General features: G+C 32.8%; 2 protein-coding genes and 1 long non-coding RNA gene across 5 annotated transcripts; 1 reads left to right on the forward strand and 2 right to left on the reverse strand.

Moving 5' to 3' along the window:
- Positions 1-4,631: 4,631 nt before the first annotated feature.
- Positions 4,632-5,885, reverse strand: LOC104090635 (putative F-box protein At1g70960). Its single transcript, XM_009595782.1, has one exon. It carries the CDS (start codon positions 5,883-5,885, stop codon positions 4,632-4,634), a length of 1,254 nt encoding a protein of 417 aa, XP_009594077.1.
- A 1,984-nt stretch (positions 5,886-7,869) lies between these two features.
- LOC138905283 (uncharacterized) lies at positions 7,870-9,178 on the forward strand. The gene is made up of 2 exons (XR_011413532.1): positions 7,870-8,001; positions 8,813-9,178. It is a non-coding gene; the product is annotated as an uncharacterized lncRNA (long non-coding RNA).
- Positions 9,179-15,946: 6,768 nt separating this feature from the next.
- On the reverse strand, positions 15,947-21,725 carry LOC104090633 (factor of DNA methylation 5-like). Of its 3 annotated transcripts, XR_684970.4 has the most exons (5): positions 21,591-21,719; positions 21,330-21,495; positions 17,648-17,835; positions 16,327-17,261; positions 15,947-16,169 (listed from the first exon to the last, which is right to left on the reverse strand). XR_684970.4 is itself a non-coding variant. In XM_009595778.4 (4 exons), the coding sequence occupies exons 3-4, from the start codon at positions 17,801-17,803 to the stop codon at positions 16,410-16,412; spliced, it is 1,008 nt and encodes a 335-aa protein (XP_009594073.1). In that variant the 5' UTR covers positions 17,804-17,835; positions 21,330-21,495; positions 21,591-21,719; the 3' UTR covers positions 15,947-16,409. The 3 variants fall into 3 exon arrangements, 2 of the variants coding, with proteins under 2 accessions (XP_009594073.1, XP_009594074.1); XM_009595778.4 differs by having other exon boundaries at positions 15,947-17,261; XM_009595779.4 differs by lacking the exon at positions 21,330-21,495 and having other exon boundaries at positions 15,947-17,261; positions 21,591-21,725.
- Positions 21,726-23,174: the final 1,449 nt, after the last annotated feature.

The raw sequence follows: 23,174 nt of genomic DNA on the forward strand, positions 1-23,174 counted from the left end.
AGAGATAACCAAGGCAATTGTGTAGTTGGTTTCAATAAATCAACCTTTGGATTCAATTACACCTACATGGAACTTTTAGCTCTGCAGACGGGACCTAAAATAACTTGTGAAAGAAATCTAGTTCCACGGGAAATGGAGACAAGACTCCACGGAAATCATACAACTTTTAGAAAATGATTATCCATCTTATAAAAATCTCATCTTTGGCTGCTGGTACTTATTGAAGAGATGAAAAATCCAGCAGTCTGGCATAGCTTTTGCGAAAGCAACAAAGTGGCGCATCCTTTGGCTCACAAAGGAATTAAGAATGTACTACCTAACCATCAAGATATGTTAACATTAGCGCCCAATTTTATTTCTTGAAGACTCCAAGATGACAAAGATGGACCAATAGTAACATGTTTCTACCACTGTTTGTAGTATCCTAGTATTAGTGCCACTAGCTCTATTTCTGATGTAATATCTATCTATTATTAATAATATTTCCCCCTTCACCAAAAAAAAAATTACATCAACCCCATGTTTTTAACAGTCACCAAACAACCCCACAATTCAGCCTAAAGAAATACCGAATTCACCTGACTATTTAATCACAAATATAAAATTACGCGATACCGAGGAAAAAATAAATTAGATTCTAAACTAACTATCTATGGCGAATTCTAAACTAATAACTAATTCATATAATTAAACTGTGAATTAAACCGTAATCTAAATTAAATAATCTAAACTAAATATTAGATAACAACAAAAACAGAATTGAAATTTAAAAAATGAAAATTGATAGCATTAAACCTTTTCAAAAAAAATTAAAATAACAAAAACATTTTTTTTTCTTAAAACTCTTAAACATATAGATATCATTAATATTTACTATAAAAATCTCTAGGTAGTAAAATCAAGGAGTTAGAAAAATACCTAGAATTGAAGTTTTTCCTCCTTTTCGATGTGGACTAAAGGCGCTTTTTCTCGAAAGTTGAGCAAGATTCTAGTTCTATGACTAGAATATACCTTAAAACTTGTGTTTTATTGGTAACTGATTGAAAATAGGTGGTAGGGACCTTGGGGTTACGCTCTAATGGTTGAAATTTTTTTAAAAGAAAAGGAGGGGGGAACCATTTCTCGAAGACTATCAAGGAAGGAGAGAGGGGGCGGGGGGGAGTGAGTTTATAACATGCGCTATACGCCTTTGGACTCGGCTAGCGATCGTTAGGCAGTCTATTAGTCTATAGCACATGCACATGTTGTAGGTACTTGCATTTTTTAATTTTTTTATTTTTGCACAGTAGTTTTGTTCTTCGAGTCTAATTATGCGTTTCTTTGGTTCCGGACTCCCTGGTAGCCAACCTGCATTTGCAGAAAGGCATTTGCCCCTTTTTCCTAATGGAACTTTATTTTGGTCACTCTCCTAGGGTTATTTATGGGTTTGGGGCCACCGGTAAAAAAAAAATGCACAGCAATCTTGTACAAAGATAATAGCTTCTGATTTGACGTAGTTGTTGCATTTGAAAAATGATCTTACCATGAATTCAGAATGTTACAGAGGTTTAGCTTCAGGGCACTGCTCAGGAACGTTATAGAGAACAGCTTCAGGGCACTGCCCTGGAAGCTGGTAAAATTTAGCCTGCAACGGCTAATAGCGTTTTGTTTCAAATGCAGTTTTGTCTTCTCATTACATTTAGAGCAAGAGCACAACAGAGGTAACAATAAACTTGAGTTTCTTATAGAAGTACTAAGGCTGGAAAAAATAGAATAGTCAAACTTGTGAAGGCACAGTTAGTACAGCTTAGTCTAGCTTAATGATAAATATCCCATATTCATGCTACATGCCATAACCAAACAAAGCTTAAGAACACTTGGTTGGTTACATGCATTCATCATCTGTAATGAATGAACCATTCCGACTTATGTTTCACATTACTTAAGAAAAAGAGAGAACTAACATAATTCCCCCAAAAAGATTAAACCAGCAAAACTGGATAAATGAGCACGGCAGTAAATGTGCACTAAACTCTGATTCCAGCACTAATGCTTCAAAGACATGCATATACATAAATGTAAACACATATAGGCTCAACTGATGTAGAAAAACCAAATGCATCAAAAGAACCATTCTTGAAGAATAGATAACTGAAATCATATCTTCTAGAGGGTGAAAAATGATTCTTCAATCCAGATCCAGCAACCACCAAAACACATGCCATAAGTTTCATTCATGGCAAAATAAATACCTTTTTTTCATCCTTCCCTTTTTTCTTCCAAAATGTGCCCTTTTTCTTTAAAAAAGAAAAAGCTTCCTTGCTTTCTTGCTTCTCGCTTCACCAACTGAAGTGAGCGCTTCACTAAAGCTGTCTCACCTCAGATCTCTGAAGCCTAACAGAGGTTGCCTCGCCTCAGTTCAAGCTTAAAGCGATGAAGCACACGCTTTTTACAACACTGCAGAAGCAGACACTTTGCGTGCACAACACATCTGTCCCCTACTAGAATGGTCCCATCTACTTCTCCTTGAAGATGCGAAAAAACTTTATCCAAGAAGCAATAGTCATGTCTACTGCTCCTCGTCCACGGGTGAAAATATCTAGGATAATAACTAGATCTAAGATGCAACCAAGGCTGAGCAGTTTGTAGGAACCACTGAAAGGATCCATTATCCCTTTCTTATTTATCTATGGAGGGTTTAAGCTCAATGCTACGCAAAGCTATGTCTCTACAGTAAATCAAAGCCTTCAGACCAGGTACATTGGAGAACATTGAAGTAGAAGTCTCTCACCTTCTCTATGCATATGATACTCTTTTATGTAGTGCAGAAGAATCACAATTAAGATACCTGAGGGCTATCTTAGTACTTTTTGAAGCAGTTTCGGGTCTAAAGATAAATTTGGGAAAGAGCTCCATGTATGCTATCAATGTTGTCCAGGATATCGAGAGGCTAGGAGAAGTCTTGGTTTGTCAAATTGGTGAGCTTCCTACTGATTATCTGGGTATGCCTTTAGGTGCGAGATACAAATCAGAACAGATATGGTTAAAAATTGATAGGTGCGAAATGAGATTAGCCATGTGGAAAAGTCAGTATCTTTCATTGGGAGGTGGGGTTATTCTCATTAATAGTGTTCTTGACTCTCTCCCCACTTATCTTATGTCTTTATTTCCGATGCCTATGAGTGTAAAAAAGAAACTAGACAGGATTAGAAGGGACTTTTTATGGGAGGGTAACAAGGATAGGAGGTCGTTTCATTTGGTGAAGTGGGACAAGGTTTTGCTGGAGATTAGTGAGGGTGGACACGGCATTAGGAACTTGAAATCACACAATGATAGTTTGCTTTTGAAGTGGCTGTGGAGATATGGAAAATAAAGAAGATGCTCTTGGAGAAGAGTAATTTCTAGCAAATATGGCCCTTGGCACACAGGCCTTGTCCTATCCTCTCATGAGGTAATCCTCTGGAAACACATCAGTTGTTCCTGGTCCACTTTTAAAGCTAATACAAAGATCCAGCTTGGAAATGGTATGGAAACTCGTCTCTGGCAGGACGCTTGGGTTGGTATACTCCACTTATGACTAAATACATGATCTCTATAACCTCACTGATACAGCTGATAATCTTGTCTCTCAGTGCTGGAGTGGTAACTCTTAGTCCATTTCATTTAGAAGAGATTGTTTTGACTGGGTAATCCCGAGAATTGCTCTCCTATTGAAAGATTTAGAGATGGACTCCACTAGATTTTTTGTTGTTGTTCTCAAAAAAACAAAAGGATCAAATCCGAAATAGAATTGAGGTAATAATTATTATGGCAGTGAAATGAGGGGAGTGGGAGCGTCATTGTTTGAAAAGTGCAGGAGTTGCAGAGAGTAAGGTCAAGAGCTTGGTATAGAAACAAAGGAGGCCATTGACAACTTCTTTGAATCCAATTTCTGCAGATTCATATTCACCATGAAACTGTTTGATAGAAGGAAGGATATTATTGTTTCCGAGATGAGCCTTGCTTGTAACAAGCAGCTTGACATTGAACAACCGAAATTGGAGATGGCGATGCCTAAGTTGCGAATGTGATGCAGATTATGATTTCTGAGATGATTGAGCACCAGGTCTTTGAGACACACCTGCATCTGTAGAGATACTTTATTTCGATGAATTAATCTGTAGAGATACTTCAAAGGCAGCCATCAATCATGGCTCCAGGTCATACCATTTCACCATCATTCACATGCCATTGATTAATTTAAAGAAAGAACTAGAAGTTTATCCCCAGAACATGGAAGAAGTCTAGATAAGTGAGCATGACCACATTGGTTAATTTATAAATAAATGTGCACTAAACTCTGATTCCTTCACAAAGGCTTCAAAGGCATACATATAATAAATAAATATACAGGCTCAACTGATGTCAAAAACTAAATGCACAAAATGAATCTTTTTTGAGGAATAGATAACTTGGTAAGGGCGAACTATGATTCGTTCATCCGGATCCAACAACTCCCAAAAACACATAGCATAAGTTCTGTTCATGGAAAAATAAATACGATCCACTAGAAAATAAAGCATAGACATAAATAACTAAAACATATTACTCCTACTAAATAGACTCACTTGTGGTTTCATACTCGTGTTCTTCTAACAATTTTTTTCTTATGGTTACCCCTCTAAAGTAATTAATTCTGCAAACATTTCTCTTTGTCTCCTAATTTTCTCCAAATATAGGAGAGCAGATATTGGGCATTTGCGCAATAAAGCTTCAAGGGAATGACTGTTGTTGTCTAATTCGACACAAGATATCTGAAAAGAGGATTTTTCACCAGCGGCAATCATAAAAGGTGGAAACTTGCCAACCACAAACCTCTGAAACTCTCTAGCGGAGTAATCATAAGAATAAATAGGGGTGAAATTAGAATCATCATAATCATTAGCTTTAGGATTAGCCAGCAATATCTCACCTGTTGGAAGGTTACCAACAGTGCACCAGCTCTCTCTATTACACCTTACCATTTCTCCAGGTAAGGTGATGGAATGTTTGAGCCAGCAACGCGAGCCATTCAATTCCCAGAGATTCAATTTCCTTAGCTTCCTTGAATGGGTAACTGCATCCGCCGTGACATTCCCCAGGCATCCCACCGCCAAACTTCCCCTGAAGTTCACTATCCTGGCTGTCAATAAATCTGTAAGATGTTTAGGGAGGGAGATACCATAGAAATGATGTACTGTAAGGTTAAATGCCAGTATTTTCCGGGTATTGTCCTTGGATTTAACCAACCAATACAGAAACTGGTTAATGCAAACACTTGGTGTGAACAACACATCTATCACTGGTAGAAAATCAACAGGGCACATCTTTATCCAAGAACCGATAGTGATGTCCTCGTCGTCGTTCACTCCTCCTAGGGTAAGAATCTCTCGGTAAATAACAACATCATGATCGCGAAGGCAACCAAGGCTAAGCAGCTTGTAGGAGCCACTCAACGGATCAAATCCTAAATAGAATTGACTTTTATGTGTCCAGCGGTAAAACTTTGGGAGCGGGAGCTTCCTTGTTTCAAAAGTGTAGTAATTGCAGAGAGTAAGATCACCAGCTGGGGCTGGAGTGTAGAAACAAAAGAGGCCATTGATTACTTCTGTGAATCCAATTTCTGCAGATTCATACTCACCACCACCCAACTGCTGCCTGATAAAATGAGGAGGAGGGATATTAAGACCGATCCTCGATTGGAAGAAGGAGCTCGAAGTTGAACAACCGAAATTGGAGATGACGATGCCTAAGTTGCGAACGCAATGCAGTTTTTTTATTTCAGAGATGATTGAGCACCAGGTCTTTGAGACACACTTGCATCTGCAGAGACACTTCAATGGCAGCCGCAACAGAACCTCCATTACCACGGCTTCAGGTAACTCCATTTCAACAGAATACGATTTGCTTTCGACGTCGCCGTCCCTTACTCTCTCTCTCTCTCCCCCTTTAAGGACTTCTTTGTTTTTTTTTTGGTTACAACTAGGGTTTTCTTTGCAGAATGTACAGGGAAAGGATCCCCTCCAGTGAAATTCTGTCCGTCAATAGCATTGCTGATTCTTGCCATGTGTTTACCCACGTTTTCTATGGTTGAGATTCAATCTTGTAATATACAATTTAAAATGATAAGACAACCTGAGGAAAAATTATGAAAAGAAGATAATGCTAACGATGGACGTTTCTTTTGGTTAACGCGCATGTTTCACCAAGTTTCTTAAATGTGATTATCTTTAGAAATGCTATTTAAAAAAGTATTTTTGGCGATAATCGATTTGTTTTTGGTTATTTAATTTGAAAAAAAAATTTGAACAATAATTAGTGTTTGGTCAAACTTTTGAAAACTGCTTCTAAGCGTACTTTTCTCAAAAGTGATTCTCATAAAATTGCTTTTGGAGAGAAGCTACATTTTTCTGTTTCTAAAAAACTGCTTCTGGTTCTCCTCAAAAGTATTTTTCTTCTAAAATCTTGGCCAAACACCTCAATTTTTGACCAAAAATACTTTTGACCCAAAAAAAAAAAATAGCTTGGCCAAACGGACTATAGAGCTTTAATCCAAAAAAAAAAAAGTTTAGAGCTTTAAACAATCCAGAATTCATTCATGTCTTTGGGAAAAGGAATTTAACATATAACAAGACAAGTATGAGTTTCTTTATCTTGACACAAGAGGTCTTGGATAATGAGATTCACACGAGGTTGTTTAAATGCAATAATATGTTTGAAAAGAATATTAGCTAAAAAATCAATTAAAAATAAAACTAACATATATTACACTAAATTTTATTTTGAAATATTTGTGCTCTTTGACTGCAGAAAAAGTTTACCTGCCATACATAAATAATTTTTTTGTATGTTAATAGATGAATATGTACATTAAAATGTAAAAATTAGGTGTGTCAATTTGAGCCCAAACATATTCAACCCGCTCAACCTACCCAGAATATAACGGGTTGGGCAAGTAATAAATTGTTGATGGGTCACACTCTGAGCTATGCCCAATTCAACCCGTGCTTGCTGATGGGTCAGTTTGGGCTACTATTAGTGGACCCATTGTAAATTCTTTTTCATAGGAAACAATATTAGTATCACAACAACAATCATAGGATAAATAGAAATACCATGAAATCTAGAAGAAAGATGCAAAGCAAAAACGAGTAAGGTCTGCGTACACACTACCCTCCCCAGACCCCATTAGTGAGATTTTACTGGGTTGTTGTTGTTGTTGTTTGTTGTTATTGTAAACTCTTTTTCATATATCCCCTACAGTTTCTAAATTCCATTCCCTCTTGTAGGTTCTAGACTCTTGACCATCTCCTGAAAGTAGTACTTTATTAAGATTTTCACCATTTTCTGATCATTGTTTTTTTGACAATTCGTTAAAATTTCTTTCCACTCCATCATAGATAAACAAGAAGACAAAATCATTTTATCTACAACAATGTGGCTTATTGTTACTGTAAATTTAATATTAATTATTTTAAGTAAAACTTTTGATTTTTATAAACTATCGGAGATCAAAAAAATATTAGCTTTAAATTAAAATATTAATATAAGTATTAATTTTATTTCATATTTAGTAATCTTTGAAAAAAAACAAGGAAATATTTAGAGTTCCTTCAGTAAATTACGTAAAGGAAAGTGGCAAAATGATACAAGCCTACTAACACCTGAGGTTTTTTATGTTTTATTACTAATGAGCAGTTTGGTATTATTAAAAAAATAAATTTGGGTTAATTTGGGCGGGTTGGGCTAGACCCATTATTTAGCCCATGAAATTTTTGGGATGGGTTGGATTATTACCCAACTATTAGTTTAACCCATTTTGACCCGTTTTATCCCTACCTAAAAAATAAAAGATCAAATTCCTCCCGTAATTGTCTTTAAAAGGCTCCGAGTTTTGGAAGCCAACTGGCACGCTTCAGCTGCACTTCACTGCCTAGAATGCTGGACTTCAAATCTTTTGGACGCCATGTGTATGCGACGCACTAAAGGAGGCGACAATCACTCGTATGTTTCTTCTGTTCCTTTCATTCTATGTTAATTTAATGCATTGGCTTACTTTCCTTTTCCCAACCAAATAGTCAGATCTAATTGGGTAATATTTTGATTTACTAATTTCAACAAGTTCCACCAACTTATCATTGAGAAAATGATTATCCACTTATTCCATAAAGTTCCAAACTTTCATTCTTTGTAACGTAGTACTCACTCTATTTCAATTTACGTGAACCCATTTGATTGGGCACGAAATTTAAAAAAGATAGAAGACTTTTGAATTTGTAATGTAGAATGAGACACATATATTTTGTGTGGCTATAAATCATTATATAAAGGTTAATTGTTTCTAAATAAGAAAATAGGTCATTATTTTTGACACGGATTAAAAAAAAATAGATTCACGTAAATTGAAAGGGAAAGGGATGAGTATGATATTTTTCCAGTGTACTTGATAACATGGTTTAGTCAACGAAAGTTCATTATTTCCATTCCCTTTTCGTTTCTTATTAAATTTCTATTGAGCCCATACTCAATTTATTTGTTAAAGTAATTATCCTCGAGCATTTTAGTAACTTTGTACCATTAAGTAATCATATGTGGCTCGGGTTTAATCAAATTACATCCTTAAATTCAAAATTAATTCGAGTTAATTATAAAAATTCATATGGCCTTACAATAAGTGACTTAACTTTTCAAAGATTCATCAACGGTAAAATCTAGCCAAGAGAATACAACAAGAGATGCAAAAATTTCAATAATGCATTGTGAAAAGATTCCGACTTTCCCATGTAAATCATGTATCTTATCATTCAAATAATAGGAGGAAATTCAAACTCCGGGCAGTTACCTCACGTGGATTATATTAAGCAAAGATCTTTGTCAGAATTAGAAAAATCCCAAATTTGATGCAAGACTCAAGGAACAATATAATCCATCACTGTAGGGGCACACACCGAAAGAATTGAGCCATTCACTTCAAAGGCAGACAACGCAAGATAGAAGGAAAGTTCAGTAGTTTAAAAATCTAAAAATGTTCCCGTCCTGTGCTACTAACAATCTGTTTGATTTGTTTCCTTGTTGGTAATGTAAATAGCTCATATAGCATAGTACACAAATGAATTGAAAAAGGCAATTTACTGTCTTTGAAAGCCAAATGCACTACAGGTTATATATCCCAGCTAAACCACACTGCCATTTCAAATTCCTTTCCAACTCGTGTAAAAATAAATGCTCTTGTCAATATGTTTTTTTTCACAAAGAATACAACATCTAAACCATCCTATGCATCGAGACGACGAAAGGCAAATCTTCTCAAATTAAAGCTTGTTTAAAGATAGAACATTTTCCTACAGGTGCACGAGCACCCATCCAACCATAGCAAAATGACCAGGTCTAAAAAGCCATGCGACCTGCAAGTCTGCTTTCTGATATTCTTCTGTCTATTGAAGTCATCTGAAAGAAGGAACCACCGACAGGAAATTTTAGGATAGAAACTCAAAGGTTATCAGCACGATGTATGAGTCAAAAAATATAGCCTGCTTTTTCTGAACTTGACAAAAGAATCTGACCTGGGCCAATTTGTTTGATTTGTTTCCTTGTTGGTAATGTAAATAGCTCATAGAGCAGAAAACAAATGCACATTTTAAAATCTGGATCAAGAAATAAGTGAAATGACATGAATTAGAAAACAGTCATTGAAACAAAGTAAATCTAATCAACACTGAAATCTCTAACAACTTGTTGGATGGTTGTTACATGTTGTATTATATTGTATTGTTACTTTAAATACAATATTTATTTTGATTATTACTTATCTTTTGTTGTATTGTATCGTTAAATTCATCGTTACGTAACAACGAAAAGTGTTACTTTATGGAACGACGAATTTGGTGTGGTTGTATCGTTACCTTATTTTTTTTCTCTCATCTTGCCCTTATTATTAAGATCCTATATATGTTATCTGATGAGGTCAATGTGTATTGGAATTTTCTGCTCATACTCTGTCAAATTCTAGTATAGTTTAAGATATCGTCCCACAAAGACTAGATAATCTATGCTATAAACTTGTAATATTTTAACTATTATTTGAGAGAATCAAATTGATGAAATAAAGAGTTGGGAATCATTGAATTCACTTGATAATATTACTATAATAAAATCTCAATTTCTACATTTATTTCTTTAAAAAATAATCGCTTATTTCTAATACAATTATATTTTGCTCACTAAGAAATAACCAATTAATAACACTCCATGAGAATTATATTAATTAATCAACTTAAGATTAGTGACATTTAAACCGAAATATTTTTCTTGCTTGAATTGTGCTAAAAGAAAGTAAAAACTTCGTGAGAATATTTTTACTAAGGATAAATAACCTTGCCTACAACAATTTCTCCATGAGAATTAAAACTGGGGCAAGCAAGATTACTGATTTGAAATAATAGTTTACTGAAAAATTACTTTCACTCTACTATTTCATTCATCAGCTATTATATATTAATTTTGCTCCGCGAAAATTTAAAAATTAAGATATGAATAATTTAGAGATAAATATATAGACGTGATAATAGAGTAATTAAAAACCATCATTTCAGCACAATATGAAATGTAAATAAAAAGTTTCAAGCCAAAAATATATAAAAGCTGAGATAGTATTATAAAATATATCAAACTTTATCAACTATCCCAACGAAAAGAGATTACTCCATTATGGAGTAAGAAAAGCTAAAAAAGATATTTAGAAGACTAGAAATATTTAAAAGACTAAGGACATACTTATACTACAAAGAAAGAAGACTAAGACTAGTTCTTATCTTACAAAGATTGGATATCTATACAAAGAGAGCTTGCTATTTATAGGAAAAGATTAGTAGTTTTTGTCATGTTTCACTTTTGCGAATGTAAAATCCATGTATGCAAAGTGACCTTTGTGTATGTAGATTCCATATATGCAACTATGACACTGGTGCTTCACTCTTGACTTCATGAGTTAGTCTTGCAAATGTATGTTTCATGTATGCAAAGTGACCTTTATGTACATAGATTTCATATACGCAACTATGGCACTTATGCTTCACTCTTGACTTCATGAGTTAATCTTGCAAATGTAGGTTCCATGTATGCAAATGTGACCTTTGCAAATATAGATTCCACACATGCATCTATGACCCTTTTGTTTCCATTCTTGACTTCATGAGTTAGACTTGCAAATGTAGATTCCATGTATGCAAATGTGACATTTGCGTATATAGATTTTAAATATGCATCTATGACTCTTTTGCTTTCATTCTTGACTTCATGGGTTAGACTTGCAAATGTAGGTTGCATGTATGCGAATGTGACCTTGCGTATATAGATTCCACATATGCAACTATGCTCCTTTTCATCTCTAATTATCTCTTTCCATAAGCCCATATGTATATTCCACATTTGAGAATATGAAGATTCTCTTGTCTTTTAGCCTCTTTTCTTCTTTTTCATAATTTCTTCTTCCTACAAGATTTGTTAGAAAATGTGCGAGAATAGGATATCATTATTCATATTTTATTTTTAAAACTTATTTTTTACATATGAAATTACATGAATAATTTATATCCATCATTATCCTTACCCTACCTTTTTATATAATAATTCTACCTTGTATCTTATTTTTTCTTTATAATATTGCAAGTTTATTCTTTATATTGTTAGTGCATAACATCATGAAACGGCGACAAATAATACATCTATCCAAACATTGTATAAATCAAAATGATATGGTACAATACAATATAATATTATACGATACATTATGAAACGATACATAATAACCATCCAAACAAGCTGTAAGGGAGAAAAAACACATCAAGCAACATGAGTGTTCCAAAGTCTACACAAAAGTTTTGAGTAAATATTCTTATAATTACAAAATGTTATTTTCATTGACTTCAAATTCAAAGTGGGTTCACTTTTAAGTGCAAATACGAAAATCTAGTACAGTAGTGTTTTCTAAATAAGAAAATATAACGGTTGAAGTAGGATTTACTTTTCGAGTTAACTAGTGTTAGAATCCGGGCAATGCGCTCTAATATAATTATTATTTAATAAATATTAATTATTTGCTTTGTTATTTAATGTAGTGTATATAAATATAACAATATTTATACAAAATCAAGAGATACATATCATATAATAATCAAATAAATTATTTGTTTATTATTTATTCTTTATTAAATTAGCAAGTACTTACTATACATTTACTAATGTGATTTTTTATTAACTTGTATTGGCTTAATATTTTGATACTATTTCTCTTTTAATATAACATAAGTATATGTTTTGCTTATTCTAGATTTTTGTTTTAAATTTATGTTATGCTGTTCATAATTCTTCAATTGTCTAAATTTATTAATAATTTTCTTGAGTGTTATTTATTTATATTTTATTTATTAATTAATTTAAAATAAAAATATCATAAAATTATCTTTATCCCCCTCTTTTTGTACATTTTTCTCTACTGTAATATTTGATTAGTTTTCTCATTTTGCATTTTACTGAAAATTTAAATATTATAATATTTTTTTACTAAATTATAATTTTGAATTCATCAAAAGTATAAGGAGATAAACTTTTTATTATTCTTATAAAAAACTTACTAATATTTTTAATAATTACTAATTTGGGTTTTATATATAATATACTTATATTATGTATAATATCCTAATAGTTTCTTTATATTTTTGTATTTTTTATTTTGAAATTATGAGTTCTAATAATTAACTAAAATTTTCTACATGAAATTTAATTAGTATATATATTTTTACGCTATCGCTTGAAATCTTTTTTTTATAGTATTCTTCCTTTATGACTATTTGTTTATTATGATTTTCGTTATGTGTATATGTACGACTTTTCTCGTCATAATTCTAATTATAAGTGTTATATTTTTATATTTTCTCATAAATTTATATCTTATTTTTTTTTCCTTGCTTATTAAATTGTAATATCCAATAATTAATATTATTAAATTGACATATAACTTTTTAATAAATTACCAGTTTGATATAATACAATGAGTATAATAGTTTTATCTATTATAATATTTTTAGTTACATGATCTATCCATATAGTGTGACCGTAAAATTATTATTCAAAAGCTTTCTCATCTCAAAAAATAAATTAGTCTTATAATTTTATATATCTCTACATTGAAATTATTTAATTATATTTTTTATAGTAGTTTCCTTAAAAAAAATATAAATATTTAATTATTTTTAATTTAAATTCAAAAAGTGTAACTAATTATTAACTAACCTAACTAATTTTGTCCTTAAATTTGACACTTGTTGGATTTTGTTACATGATCTTATCCATATAGTATGACCATATGAATTATTACTCAAAAACTTTCTCATCTCAAAAAACTAATTGGTCTTTTCATTTTATAATTTCTACATTGAAGTTATTTATTTATTTATATATATATATATATATATATATATATATATATATATATATATATATATAATAGTTTTCTCAAGAATATATAAATATTTAATTATCTTTAATTCAAGTTCAAAAAGAGTAACTAATTATTAACTAACTTAACTAATTTTGTCCTAAAATTTGACACATGTTGAATTTTTGTTGTGGCATTTGGCATAATTATATTGATTTACTTCTCATATTTTATATAGATGGATATGTATTAAAATGAGAAAGTAAGTAATTGATAGGGATACCTTTAGTTACAAAGAAAATGAAGATTAAGTGATTGATAACTTTAACCTAGTTAAGTCAGAGAATATGACCTGACTTGTTCTGAAACCAAAATGCATTCGATTAGTCTAACATCAACGATTATTCCCTTAAAATAGTTACAAATTTCCAACACATGAAAAGTAAAAAAGTGAAAAGAGGGAAGAAAGCCTGACAAAAATATACCTTACCGATTGACCGTAAAATTATTTCCAACAAAGCAAAACTCATGTTTAAGTTTAACATTTGCGTATTGACATTATATAACTTTTCTTGACAGAAAAAAAAGGAAAGAATATTCTACAACGTTTTGAGCAAATTACACGACACAACAAACATATATATTGTATGTACGATTGGTAGCTATACTTTCAGAAATTACCATTTATAGCCAGTGGCGGAGCCAAAATTTTCATCAAAAGGTGTCAAAATATAAATAATTAGATATATCAAAAAATCAAGGGGAGTCAACGTATAGTAAATATATATAAAATAAAAAAATGTATCTAGCAATATAGTGTAATTTTCCGGCGAAGAGGTGCCGCTTGACACCCCTTGGTTCAATGTGGCTCCGCCATTGTTTATAGCTATATTTGAATTTCATAGCAAATTCACATGTAATACTTAAACAAGAGATCAATTATTTTCAATTGAAATAAAAGAATAATAAGCTCTTATAGCTTAGTTGGTTAGAGTGTCCACTTAGTAAGCGGAGGTCTTAATTCAACTCTTACTAAGAGCATTTTATTTTTCTACCCTGGTTGTATTCCCATACTTACAAATGCTAATCATGCTCTAAACTATAGTTCTTGCTATAGTATATACTTGGGATTTGCGCAAGGTCCAAGTCCAGAGGATAATTTTCAAGAACAATGCTAACCAATTCCAAAATGAAGAGGCCTAAATATCTCCCCTGCAAACGGTATTTAAAAAAAGAATTAACCCAAACAATTATTGCTTGTCAAGGTTTCTCTATTGTATTAGTAGAGCTTATGTTATATTTGCTCTATCTATCTATTTTGTTCATTTAAGTCTATCAAATGGCATAATTTTTCTATGTTGTTTCAACAAAGTTTTCTTCGGATTTGCAACTTCAATTTCGATCAAACCAACCCAAATCGGCTCCAAATGATATCAAATTTGAAACAAAGCTTCCAAATACAAATACAAACAATCTCCAATCACCAATTTAGTCAAATAACATCAAATCAAATCAAAAAGACCCACTTTGTCTTCTTCAGCACTTTCTAAGGTCCAACAATGGAGTTTTGAGTTTTACAGTAAATCACTAAATCAATGTTTAAACTAAAAATTTAAGCATAAATTATCAACATTCAAATGATTTTAACAATAATGGATCATTAACCTTCTATTTTCCACCACCAAACAAGAATTTTAAACTTTAAATATTGAAGAACTATGGTGTTCAAGTGAAAAACGGGAATATTTTGCTAAGACCAGTTAAAAACGAGGACATTCTGGCTAGACCAATTCCGTTGGGGGACATGCCGGGCAAATTTTTGGGTGAAAGCTATGTGCAATACTGGCAATAAGTTCCTATAGAAGAGAGTCTCTGTCATTGGTGCTTTATTCCGAAGCTTATGCCTTTTCTTTTAGAAGCCATATTTCTCAGGAAATTCTAAAGCATTTGTCTTTTTTCTGTACAATATATATAAGAAGAAATTGTAGTAGATGTAGCTCATGTAAAAGGATCAAAAGGGAAGTTTGTCAGCTGGCCATGTAACCTATATACGATTTGCCAAGAACCTGTCATGACCATTATATACATTCACAAGTTATGTATCCAATCCGTAGAAAAAGCCAATAATTGGATTTTGGTAGACTTGGAAAATTACAGAGAAGAAAAAGCTAACTTGGAAAGGCCATACATGCAGGCTACAAGATGCTAAAGAAGGATTAAATGCTGAGCATCTCCAACACAAAATTAAGGGCTCTTAATATACCTTTGCTAAAACTAACTTACCCAACGGATGGACTGTTGCACAGAAATATAGGTAAAAGAATGTCTAAATCAAGCACCATTCTTTACCTTAGACTTGTAAGACAGAGGGCCAGACACAAAAGGGCAGAGAGAAGTTGTGCAGGGGACACATACATGTCCAGGTTAAACCGACATAACACCTTATAGGTGCAGAGACCATCTCCAAAAGCATATAGGTTTTCATCAATTAATCAGCAGCTGTAACTGGAGCAGTTAGGCAAGTAACATGTATATTGAAAATAAATTGAAAGCTTAGCAATTAAGACAGTACGAGTATCATCACTGTATCAAGAATCCTTCTGTACAAGTATACTAGTAAGTTGTTTGGCTACCCAGAAGTGGAGATGCATATATCCCAAATACATCTTTAGGGAGACAGCAATTCAGCCGAGGTCCATACCCTGATTTTTATTCTTCAATCAGGAACTTTAATTGCCTGTACCGCAGGAAGGTTTTAAAGAAGGTTAGTGCTTCACCATTCTCATATGGGGTGATAAAATTTTTCCCATCCGCCTGTATTTTAGCCCGAACAGTATATTTATCAACCAAAAAAAGGAAAAAGAAAAAAAGAAGCTCAAACCAGTTATTACAACCTTCAGATCTCATCTTCTGCAGCCCCACATCCTTTTCCCAATCCTCAAGTGTCAATCTACAAAATCAGGCGAATACAACATTTTCAATATTTGCTCATAAGCTTCAAGAACTTTTCAACCAGCTCTGCGAGCCTCGGCTCATCAATCTGATTAGACCAGTCCGCAATACTGTCATTGCTCACCATTGCCTCACTTGTAAATTCAAATAGTGCACCAAAAAGTTGACGACCTGTTGCAACCTCACCCAGGAGCCACGTTTCTTCTATCAATTTAAGCAGTGCACTACTAAATACTTTGTCATCTAGTAACAAACACTTGAAATATTGAAGACGCTTTGATACTGCTTCTTTCATGTCGCCCGCTCCTTCGACAACAGCACAAAACAAGGGACGAACTAGGTCTGCATTGTGTGCTCCTAGTGTCCCCGATAGTAATAGAAGTGCTATCTTATCCGCTGAGGTGATGTCGAGCTGTAGGTGAGCATGAATAACTTGATAGATCAGCCTCTCGTCATACCTAGACGACTTAATAGTACGCACCCTTAACATTTTCGTTACAGCTTTGCAGCACTCCTCTGCTGTTGCTCGTCTTTTTTCCTTGAAATTCCAGATCTTAAATACTCCATAATCTCCACTTGAATTGTACTCTTGTAATTCTGTCTTGACAGTTTTAACCGCTTCAATAACCGCATCCCCTTTGTCACCAAGTGCTTTAAGCTTTCCCAGTTCTTTATCGTCATCAATAAACACTCGCTTCGGTTCTCCATTAATGTCAGAAACTTTAAAAGGGTGCCAGGAACTACATATCAACTCCTGAAATTTAGCATGCATTTCTTTAGCCTCATCCTTGGGCTCAATACAATACAAAAAAGGCTCTTCTGGAAGATAACCAACAAGCTTTAAAGCTATCCCCTCTCTAGGTTGGTCTACAAGAAGCTGCAAGAACAAAGAACTTTAAAGTGAGGAAGCACAATGTTGGGAAGACAATAGCTGGAATATAAAATTCAGAACATTTTGGGAATTAAATGGGTGATGCCAAGCACTACCAAAGCAAATGAAGAAGGATTGGATTTACAATACTAGCAGCCTTTTTTTTTTTTTTTTGGCTTTAGTGTTCTCATAAATTTTAACCAAAGAAGTTATGCATTATGAGTTTTCTGAAATCTATCGAGATGGCAAATTAAGCAAGGAATCTTGCACCAATTACAGACATGTCAGAACTCAGAACCATTTTAGGAATGCCATGTTTGACTAGAATTGTCTGCATTTAATGGTTCTAACAGGTTGAATGGTCTAATCGAAGAAGGGGTTAAGGTGCTTACTTCCTCGAAGAGTTCTTCATACTCTTTAATTGTAGCGATCTCTTCTAGATTGGATATTGTATACTCGTTAATCTTTCTAATTTGTAACTGTTGGTACTCCAGAAGATCCTTTATCCGCTTTGCCTGTTCCAGATTTTGGCTTTTCAGTTCCTCCATTGGACAAATTTGAGACTCAGTGATCCAGATATCTGTACATAAAAGCAAAATTGAAAAGAGACTAAACTACATAAGATTATTCCACCATGTGAAATTTCAGATCTAAAGGAACAAACTAAGCTAAAGCAAAATTGAAAAGTGAAATAAGGTTCATGTCACGACTAGTGTTTTAAAAGGTGGGAGCATGAGGCGGGGCGTTTTATTTAGTACGGGCAAGACGTAGGCCCTGAGACATGTGGCGTAAAAATAGTATAATAACAAAAAAATATAGAAAATAAATTAAAAGCTCAATCAAAAATGAAAGGGATGAGAGAAGCTCATAGAAAACAAAAAACCTAGCACGCTAATAATGCACACTAAAAAACCTAGCACACTAATACAAGTACAAATAATGCAAGTGCTAGGGGTCATTTGGTAGGATGCATTAGATAAAATAATGCATGCATTAGCTTTGTGTATTAATAATACCTTGTTTGGTACACTATTTGAACCTATGCATTAGTTATGCAAGCATTAATTATACACTATATTTGGTATTATCTTATGCATAACTAATACATAGGAAACCATGGTATTAATAATGCAATGGGTTTAAATGCATGCATTAGTTTAGTAAAAGACAAATTTGCCCTTCAAAATATATGCTTGATTAAAATATGCTATTATAATGCAAGTTTGATGTAAAGTTTGATACTGAAATTGCTCCCACTATTTATATCTATACTCCGCCAATTTATTCATTGTAAATTTATAAATTTGTACTCTACTACTAAATATCGTAATGCACTTGTAATCAACTCATTTTCCTTTTATTTTTTTAATTCAAACTTTCTTTGCCTAATAATCCAATAAAGTGGGAAATTAAATTATATCCCTAGTAGATTAAGAAATACTTAGCATATTTCCTTTTTTAAAAATAAATATTTAGTTATATAGTACAATATAGGTAGACAAATCAAATAAATTTTTTTAAACCTTTTTCATATAAAAACATTCCTCAACATATGTTTCTTTCAAAAAGATAAAGTGATAGACTGGTTATGAGGGTATTTTTGTAAACAAACAATTCTTTTAGAAATTATGCAATGCTTTAATACATCAAATCAAATAATGAATAAAAAATATATCAGCATAATGCCTGCATAACTAATACCAGAATTACTAATACACCATATTCAGCATTATTCTTATGCACCCTACCAAACAACCCCTTAAAGTTATCATGACATAAAAGTCAACTACAATGTCTTAACTTTCAAACAACGGAAAATAACAATCTCTTAAAAATGGTTATTGAACTACATATTTTATCTCCCTAAAATTGAATATCATTATCTTTATCAGTACTACAATTAGACCTCTCTATAACAGCCCAATAACAACATTTCACTATAACAACCAAGTTTTCTTTGGAACCGATTTTTTATGTTATATTTTACCTCTATAACACTAATGAGGGTCAATGGTTCTTACTACGGAATTTGACATATGATTTGTATAGAAACTATTGGGCGAGCCGTGATTGTTGAGCGCTAGACATGCTTAGGGCCCACAGTCAGATGCTTGGAGCATAAGCCTCATAGAACAAAACCATACACGTGTGCCTCAGGGCGTTTGCAAGTGCCCCACTCAGGGACGAGCCCCAAGCGAGTCCCAAAATTGAGCTATGCATTTTCACTATCTAGATGCAAAGCCAAAAAAAGATCTCAACAGTAGTGTTCTATGCATTTTCACAAGTCTTCTTACATGTTACAAACAAATAACTACCAAAATAGTGTAATATCCATACTTCAATTATAAGAACCTATAACATGAAAAATTATCCCTATCAAGCTACTGAATATTTGCTCGGTAATAGAAACAAGCAATGCCGAAAAGTTGCACCCATGGAAGATACAACCGGCCTTAAGTAAGTGCAAAACAAGATTAATAAACAGTAGTCCCGATAAAAGTAAAACAACAAAAGAGGAATTACATTTCAAACAACATAGCAAAAGCAGCTATGGTATTCAAATTATCATCCCCTTTCCCTATTACCCCACAAAACATTATGTAAATCGCAACAACTTGCACTAATAATAATCAAAAGTCAACAACTATTACAAAATATAATACCAAACTGAAATAGTTTAAAAAATATCTACAAAATAAGATTATAATGAATATTTTTATGTATAAGAGAAATTATTTAAAAAAGTATGTCGATTGGTTTGGTGTTGGTTTGACCTTTTTTGGTTAATAACCAAACCTAATATTATTGGTTTTTTTTTATTTCAACGCCAACACAAACAAAACCAAACAACTAGTTGATTTTTTATTTCGGTTTGTCGGTTAGGTGTGGTTTCCCAGTTTCACTTGAGCACCTCTACCTAGGATCTTGACCTTATAACAGAAACAAATATTCCATAAGCATAAAGAAGGAACTGGTGTCTCAAGTATAGAGCATAAATGCTTACAAAAAGCAAGAAAGAATGATTTGAGTTAGCCAACCCAAGGGTACGCTAGGCTCATCATGTATTCGACACTCATTTCCTTTGAACGACAATCAAGGCAAAATGGCCAGAGACTATCTGACCTCACTCAGGAGTCAGGACACATCAAGATCATCTATGTCTAACAAGTAACGTACTTGCCTATAGGACCTCTGCCGGCTTGAGCAATGCCTTAGGCCTCGAAAAGTAACTCCATTATAGAATTCCACTACCTGCATTATATTGCCTTACCTTACTCTTTGGAGGTTTGCTTTACTATCTCTCTCGCTCCCTTCTACAATCATGGTAACATCAGGTGACTATAAGTCAACTAATGAATTGAGGCACTCAGGATATCCCTTACCATCGCCTTAGCCCAACGAGGGTCATAGCCTTGCTACTGTAATTGAGGTAGACCAAACATTCTACTCAAACCATCATGATTGATGTCTTCCCTAGTCCTTCAAACTTAATTCCTGCTTGTTGTCAAGGAGGTTCCGCTCCATAAGAGCTCCAATAACCTCCTCTTAGATACGTAGAGGTAAAATTAGTCTCACTTGCATCAGAGAGTTATACCCTATCTATGTCACTTTATTCAACTTGTAAACAGTTATCTTAACTCATCTCATACGAGAGCACTCAAGGGTCTAAGTACCTCGTTTAGGACTTTTTCTGGTTTTCTTGGTCTCGACCCCCCAAAAGCATAGGCGGCCTCAGATCTTAAACTTTAACAACAAGACATTGACACTACCACCGTCTATAAAAGCTCATGTTTTAGGTCCCTTTTTGATTGGTAATGAAAGATTACCACTAGTAAAGAAGGTTGAAAACAGAGACTCCAACAATCCATTTATTTGAAACAGCAATTACCACTATTAGTGTAAAACATTAGGAGTACAATAAATTGATATCATTGTTTTAAACTTTTAATCCAAACAGTAATATAACCCAAGATTAGAGTATTATTTGAAACAACAATTCCTCTACGGACGTCTGAACAGAGAAGAAACTACACGTTTATAAAGTCTCAACAACTAGAATATTTTACTACTTACTAGTACCACATTGTAGCACTTCCCCGGGGTTCTCGTATTATCTGCATTTCTTCATATATATTTTTCAACGATACCTTGTAGTATGTGTTGTGTTCATTACGATCCTATATCTCGTACATGAGTGTAAGAAGAAACCCCGTTCTTGGAATTACAAAAGCCCTAAACCCTAAAACAGATAATCTTGAAAAATTTAGAAAGGTGAAACAAAACATAGAGAAATGTAAACGATATGGATGATGAGAATTCAATAATTCTATTCACCTGCAGACGATATAGAGGATGAGAACAGATCAATTCACTGCAGACGATCGACGATATGGAGGGTGTGAAGTGGTGAACCTTGGAGGGAAAGTGTTACCAATTGAAATGATCACTGTACTTTAGGACGAATGAGAGGGACTTAACGGTGGCAGTTCGATTGATTTTTTATTTAGTAAAAATGATACTTTATAGCCGCTATAAAATAATAATCGAAAAAATATATAATATTTATATATTTTATATATATATATATATTATGTATATTATATATAAAAATTATACAAATTTTATATAATTTTTTCGCTACCAGATGTAAATAGTTTCTAGCACGGGCTAAAAGTGATAATACACTTTTATTTACACTTACGACATGTTTGTCCATATATTTTTTTTTTCTTTTTTCCGATTTTTTTTTCAAAAACGTATTTGTCCATGAAATTTTGCAAGTTTTTAGAAATTTTTCGATAAAAGAGTTTTTCAAAAACAAAGAAATTTTTGTTTTCCCGCTCATAAAATTGCAACATTTTTTCAAATGAAATACATATCCAAACATAATTTAAAATTTCAAATATTATTTTTCAACCTAACTCCAAATACTACTTTTTTTCAAAAATTATAATTAACGCTTACTTAACCTATATACTTTCAAGTACATATATTAAGTTAATTACATACTACTCCTAGTCGTATTTACTATTTACCAATAAGGATTGTGGCGGAGTTGTACTACTAATAAAAAATTTTGGGTTCGAGCTTTAGATATGACGTTGTCTTTATTAGGTAGCCTTTACCCCCAATATGGAACTATTCGGATAAATCCGAATTTAGCCGGGTCCCATTACGGTATCGGACACCGGATGAGAAACCAAAAAAATAACATACTATTTGGCATTATAATTAGAAGAAAGACATTAAGAAACTCTTTTACAACTTTATGACAAAAATACCCCTATTTTAAAAAAATGATAGCATAAATAAATATGTTACTAGTATTTTAGCACAAATAAAATAAATATTTATTTTAGAATAAACAAATAAATATGCTCCTTTTGAAGATTTTAGGGACCTTTTCATATATAAATGTTACTAGTATTGTTAAGTCCATGCTGAGCTCGGGCCCAAGCCTAATACTAAATATTAAATGGATAATTATCAGATTTACTATTTATAGTTCTAGTCGGTATAAATAGATTATACACAAATTATATACGACTCTAAACATATAAAGTATATATTATACATTCGCCAGTTATTTTAGTTTAAGCGATTGGGTTAACGGCTATTTGAGTTAATTCTTTTAATTATTTATAGACATATTTTCAAAAACATTTCTCTTGGTTTGCTTTGGTAATACTAATTACCTCTCATATGGTTTAAATACTATAATTACCAATTTTGTTTCTATTTTCTTGTTAAGAAACTGGTTTCAAGTGATATATTTGCTATAATATTTCGTAATTACCTTCCTCAACCTTACTTATTAGTTTTAAAGTTTTGTTACATAAATCACTCATTTATAAAACAGAAAAGGATACTATATTGTATTATTTGACTAATCCTTCAAATCTTTAAAAGATATAAAAA

This window comes from Nicotiana tomentosiformis, chromosome 2, assembly GCF_000390325.3.
Source record: "Nicotiana tomentosiformis chromosome 2, ASM39032v3, whole genome shotgun sequence".
In the NCBI taxonomy this organism is placed as follows: Eukaryota; Viridiplantae; Streptophyta; class Magnoliopsida; order Solanales; family Solanaceae; genus Nicotiana; species Nicotiana tomentosiformis.

Bases quoted from the DNA above. Each gene is read 5' to 3' on its own strand.
- LOC104090635 (XM_009595782.1), bottom strand. From the start codon at position 5,885: ATGGAGTTACCTGAAGCCGTGGTAATGGAGGTTCTGTTGCGGCTGCCA.
- LOC104090633 (XM_009595779.4), bottom strand. From the start codon at position 17,803: ATGGAGGAACTGAAAAGCCAAAATCTGGAACAGGCAAAGCGGATAAAG. The intron at 17,262-17,647 runs GTAAGCACCTTA...TTGTTCTTGCAG, and splicing joins ATGAAGAACTCTTCGAGGAA to CTTCTTGTAGACCAACCTAG.